At 47.3% G+C, this 5,582-nt stretch overlaps 1 protein-coding gene across 3 annotated transcripts; it reads right to left on the reverse strand.

Moving 5' to 3' along the window:
• Window positions 1–354: 354 nt before the first annotated feature.
• Window positions 355–5,582, reverse strand: PPP1R35 (protein phosphatase 1 regulatory subunit 35). 3 transcript variants are annotated; one of them, XM_029581186.1, is made up of 5 exons: window positions 5,337–5,582; window positions 2,994–3,249; window positions 2,281–2,689; window positions 1,150–1,280; window positions 355–629 (listed from the first exon to the last, which is right to left on the reverse strand). In XM_029581186.1, exons 1-5 carry the CDS (start codon window positions 5,414–5,416, stop codon window positions 456–458), a joined length of 1,050 nt encoding a protein of 349 aa, XP_029437046.1. In that variant the 5' UTR covers window positions 5,417–5,582; the 3' UTR covers window positions 355–455. The 3 variants fall into 3 exon arrangements, with proteins under 3 accessions (XP_029437046.1, XP_029437048.1, XP_029437047.1); XM_029581188.1 differs by lacking the exon at window positions 5,337–5,582 and adding an exon at window positions 4,704–5,005; XM_029581187.1 differs by lacking the exon at window positions 5,337–5,582 and adding an exon at window positions 4,541–4,696.

Here is a 5,582-nt window from a genome sequence, read left to right on the forward strand (position 1 = left end):
TATTGTTAAGATGTTTTTGTAGTTTTGAACACATTTGTTTCTATGATGGTTTGAAATATTATTGCTACATCTTTGTTTTAATGTATATGTATGCTGCATAATTAGATTTACAGTGAGTCCTAAAAACAGCCCTCTGAGGTCCTCCAAGCCAGGTCTGGTTTTTGCAGTTATTCACAATGAATATTTATAAGCTATATTTACATGCATTTGGGCTAAGGACAAGGTAAATTTACGTATTTCGGCCATGCTGAAAGTATGATCTCTAGGCATTTTAGAAAGCCAGAACACTTTCAAAAGCAATTGTCAGGTCCACTAGAGCCCAGCTCAGACTTGCAGATTCCTCCCCCCCCCCCCCCCCCCGAGTCCTGCCGCCTCACTAATGTTCCTTTATTCATTGCCTTGAGCTTTCGAGGCCAGGGTCCCCAGCCTGTGACACTCCTCTTGCACCCCAGGGGCTACGCCTCCCACTGCTGCAACTTCCTGAACATGTCAAAGGCTGACACCCTGGGCTTGGCGCGAGGTCGCCGTGGTGTCGAGGGAGGCACCTCCATGCCCAGGCAGGGGCTTTCCCAGAAAAGTTCCAAGGGGTCATAGAACATCAGCAGGTCTGGACCGTCGCTGGAACTGTCCTGGAAGGGGGGGATAAAAAAAGAAAAAGGGAAAAGCATTGGAGAAGTGCAGACAGTGTTGCCCTTTAAGCTGGAAGGCCCCGAGAGTTAAATGAAAACTAGCCACCCAGAGTCCGCTGGTTTGCAATGCAGAGAATAATGTTGCGTCACTCAAAGAGGAACTTTCTGGGAATCTCCTCCACCCCCCACAAGCAAAAACAAACAAACATTCTCTCTTCTGGTCTCCCCACCTCACCCTCACATTTTAACACGGTTATTTACAGCCAAGTGAGGAGAGCATTTCTAGGAGAATCCGCTGACTGATGCCTTTCAGGACCATGTTAACGGCAGGAATCCTGTCACCTCAATCTCCGCCACGCGGACAAACGCACCGTTTCCACTGTCCACTCACATGGGAAACGTCACAGAGTCCGTAACAGAGCTGAGGATTATAAGTGACGCACAGGGACTCATCCCGAGCTCACACGGAATAAGTAATGGAGTCCGAGGATCAGTCAGGGAAGTCTAAAGTCCTCTTTACCTTCTTGGCGTCTGGCCTGGGCCTCACCAGCGACAGCTTCTCTTGCACGGCGGAGCTAAGGACGTCTTCTGTCGGCACTTGCAGGCTCACCAGCCCCTGGAAGAGCTGCTTTTCCCGAGGGATGTTCATCCCTGCAGACACAATCAGGTAGACATCAGTGTTTAAGTCTGCACCCTCGCGAGGGATACACATACCACAGGCAGAGCGATGCTCCTGCACCCATCATGGGCACAGTAGAAGTCTGGCTAAACAAAACCGTGCAGGTCTGCCCTGTGCTCACAGCTAAAAAAAAAAAAGTAAGCAATGAGAGTAAAGGCAAAAAGTGAAGGCTGCCTTTGCATTACGGAAGCAATACATAGCAATGACACCACTAGCAAAACAAAATGGCTACCTTCACAGAAGCTAAACCACAGAATAAAACTGAGCGCCATGAAGGAATAAGGAAGTGAGGTGAAGATGGATCCAGATAGCTGGGAGTTCCTATAAAGTTTGCCACCTGACTCTCGCCAACCCAGAACAACGCCAGGTCAACAGGGGTAAGCTGGGCCAGCCCTGGTTTCACCTCAGTTGTTTCTACGGACTTACAGTTTCTTTTTCTTTTTTTTTTTTAAGAGACACTGTAATTGCAAGGCCATGGATGAAATGGGAGAATAAATATACTCGGCTCAGTCTGTCATTGCTTATTCATCTTAACATTTTTATATTCTACCAATGTCAACCTCAGTTGTTCTAAACAGATTTCAGCTAAAATACAAGCGCAATCATATACAGAATGTTAAGAGAATCCTTAACAGGCCTTCATAATCCAATTAACAGAAAGCCTGTTTCAATACATAAGTCTTTAAACTTTAAAAAAAACAACAAAAAAAAACCCAAACATAGGATCTGTTTCAACCCTAAGTTCCAGAGGATAGGGCCAACTACTGAGTTGTCTGCAGCCAACATTTTTTTTTTTTAGTATCTGTTGATCATAGTGACCAAATAGGGATATAGTCCTGCAATAATTCATTCAAAACCATAGTGTTTAATGTATCAATGTTAAGATTTTCAAATGTATAATCTGGACCTTGGTGGTCATTTTTTCTGCCCAAAACCAACACACAAAAATAAACCCTAAACCCCAATGCTCACCTTCAGCCACCTTCCCATCCACACACTGCCGGGTGACCGAGGACTTCCGGAGCTGATCCGCCACAGCTTTCCTGGCATCGAAGCCCTTCTCCGCGGCCTCCAGCATCTCCTGCCCCAGTGCAAGAGAGGTATTATATTCTGGGGAGCTCAAGCTCCCCATCGCATCACTCTGCCCAGGTCTCTGGCCCTTCTTCTGCTGACGACCTGCTCTAAGCAGCCTAGTTCTGCCAGGCTGCCTGCCCACTCTCTGACCCCCTGGAACAGCAAGGGCATCTTCGGCCGTTCTGGGGTGTCCAAGCTGCACTGCGGGCGTTTCAGGGTCCCGTCCCTCCTCTGGCATCTCAGGCATGAGGAGGCTTGGAGTGTCTGGCTTTCTCTCTTCCAACTCACAGCTGACGTGAAAGCGAACCTGCAGATTAGAACCAGAGCTTGGTCAGATATGTGCGGGGCAAGACCCCAGCTTGTTCCAAAAGAACCCAGAAAGCAACCTGCCCCGACTGCAGATATAGTCAAGCTGAATAAAATGTAATAATCAAATGGAAAAAGCTTCAAAAAATGATGCTACCCCAGAGCAGAGTGCAGTAATGCACCCTTTCATTGCCCCAGAACAGGGGTGGACGGCAGCAGCACTGGATCCTTACACTGCCCCGAGATGGGGCCATATCGGTCCCTTATGTCGTACCAGCATGAGGTACTCCCCAATCACCTCTCACCTGTCGGCGACTCCCTCTCTTGCCTCCATTGACACTGCCTTCCTCGCTCTTCTTCAGAATTCCCCATGGTGTGCTGCCACCCCCCAGTTTTTCAGGTGTGGAGGATATGTCCAGATCAGAGAGGGACTCCGCACAGTCCACACTCAGGGCGAGCGGCTGTGGGACGGTGCCAGTGGGAACACTCTCTTCGTCAGCATAGTTACGTGGTGTGTATCTCTTGGGAGGGAAGTCCGCCGAGAGGAATTTCATGGTGAACCTTCAGAAATGACATATACCACAGGTGGGAAATGCAGGAAAAGTTATAATCAACTTTAATTCAGCAGCAAAAACGTGAAGATACACAAAATAGTCCATCTAAATCAATGTACCATAACTTGATTGTCAAAGCTGAAAGGATCTCTATGATTATAGGGATGAACGAGTGGGATTTGTTAAGATGTGAAAAACAAACCATACATATGCATGAATTAGGAACGCTTTCCTACCTCGACTCTATTGAAAAGGGCCTCATCCTTACCAGACTGATGACATTTTCAATAGGGCAGGTGCCTGAACCATGCTCCACCTTCCTCCTAAGTTTGCCTATGCGGGCATGGGAGTTATCATGCCCACAGAAAACCAGATGGAAGCACTGCTACAGCACTTTTAGCCCTGGTTGAAATGGGCTAAAAATAAAAGGGTGGGTGTTTTCTGCATTTTATTTCACATCCCATCCCCACAGCGACATACCCACTCATATCTGTGCACTTCAGGACAATAATGACCCTTTCTCCATTCCTTGCTACAATACTGCGGAGCTCACTCCGTGTTCTCACAATTAATGATTCTCCATGCTCATCCCAGGCTTGCTTGAACTCTACTCGATCACCTCCCTAGAAAGGTTCTTCCAAAACACTTCTAGTATCTCCCTCATATGATCCTCCAGAACCCCAATGAATAAGGTATGCTTCTTGCAGATTATTTATACTTTTGAGGTATTTGAATGTCCCTACCTCTGGACTCTAGGGTATGCATATTTAGGTCCTTAAGCCTCATGCCATAGCACTTTTAGTGCAGATGCCACACCTCTCTCTAGACCTACTCTACTTTGAATAGATTCTTTGAGAGGTATGGCTTCCAGAACTGAACACAATAATTCAGATGTGCTGTCAGTAATGACTTGTACAGAGGCTTTTTTTTTTTTTTTTTCAGCAGATGGTTTAGTCCTCCTGATTTGAAATGATCATAACAATGAACCCCAACGAAGGTCTGATGGTAAGGCGTTAAGCCCCTCTCCCTCATCAAATATTATACAGGTTCTGAATCCCAGCCCCCCCCAAAATGGGATCATCTTCATCTCAGGGCTCAGGCCCTGCGCTTAGATCTAGCTAGAGAGATAAAGTTAAAGCAAGCAAGCAAAACTCCTGTTTAGTCAATGGAAAAGAAATCTATGATCAATCTTTCATGCACACAAACGATCCATGTTGTACACAAGTATCATCACCACCTCTGCCGGTTATGCTTCTCCCTCTGGCTCTCTAGCCACTGCTTTGTGGCAGTTTCCCTACCTTGAAACCATCAGCTACAAACAACCCACGGTCTCGCTCCTGCTTTGCGGACATCAGTTCCACCCTAATCTTGTACTGCTCCCTTGGATTTCTGCATGCGGAATGCATCGCTCTACAAAAAAACACTTAACTAGCACTACTCTCCCTCGAGGGGGTTACTTACTTTCACTCACGGCCTTTCTTTAGTTGAAAGGAGTCGGATAGCGCGGGGCGTGCTGGGTGTTGTAGGCCTCTCCCCTGGGCTGCTGCCATTCAGACCATCCAAGAACGTGTGCCCGGTGGAACTACAACTCCCAGCATACCCCATACCGACCAATGGCTGGACATTAAAGCGTTCGGTTTGAGCCGGGGGCTCCCTGCGCGCAGCCGCGCCCGCCTCCTTACTCCCACTGCCGCCTCCGCAGCAATTGGCGAGCCTGCAGTCCTCGCTGGCACGTTCCAGTCCGACCGTTAGCCACCCCCACTCCAGTGGCTTAAAGGCGTCTCGCGGCCGCTCTCGAGCCTCCCTCCTATCTCCTAGGATTCTGGCACTCTTCACCTTTAAGAAGCAGGACAACCCCTCCCCTCCTTTATTTTATAGTTCAATAAACTTTACTGTTTATCTCAGCAACAAACATTGGGCTGGGAACCAGACCAACATTCTTGAGATTTAGTTGCAGACATTATTTGTAGTTTAAAGCTTGTTTGCATACTTGAAGCAGCCCATAAAACCAGAACTGGCAATGGCCTTCAAAGATCAAAGAGTGAAAGTACCTGGCTGAGCTAAGCCTTTCTTCCACCAAAAAAATATATTTACCCCAAAGTCCACAAGGGTGCGGGAGAATGGCAGATGCAGAATGCAATCCTTGACCCGACCCAGCCCAGCAGCAGAGACATCTTCACCAAACTTAACTTTTGTAGCTGTAGTTTGAATGTTAGTCTCGTCCCTGCTCTTTAGTTTCCTTTCAGGTTCCTGTTTTCTTTTTCAAAACGTATTTTCCCATTTTCCTTTTATCTCTTTAGCATTTCTGTTCGCATTCCTCCATTTGTGCATCTATTCTCC

The sequence above is a fragment of the Rhinatrema bivittatum genome, chromosome 16 (assembly GCF_901001135.1).
Source record: "Rhinatrema bivittatum chromosome 16, aRhiBiv1.1, whole genome shotgun sequence".
In the NCBI taxonomy this organism is placed as follows: Eukaryota; Metazoa; Chordata; class Amphibia; order Gymnophiona; family Rhinatrematidae; genus Rhinatrema; species Rhinatrema bivittatum.

What these genes read in the sequence shown, in the direction of transcription:
- PPP1R35 (XM_029581186.1), bottom strand. Translation starts at nt 5,416, where the DNA reads ATGTCTCTGCTGCTGGGCTGGGTCGGGTCAAGGATTGCATTCTGCATC. An exon ending in AGAGAGGGAGTCGCCGACAG is followed by an intron (nt 2,690 to 2,993) that starts GTGAGAGGTGAT and finishes TCTAATCTGCAG; the next exon opens with GTTCGCTTTCACGTCAGCTG. An exon ending in GGATGGGAAGGTGGCTGAAG is followed by an intron (nt 1,281 to 2,280) that starts GTGAGCATTGGG and finishes TTGTGTCTGCAG; the next exon opens with GGATGAACATCCCTCGGGAA.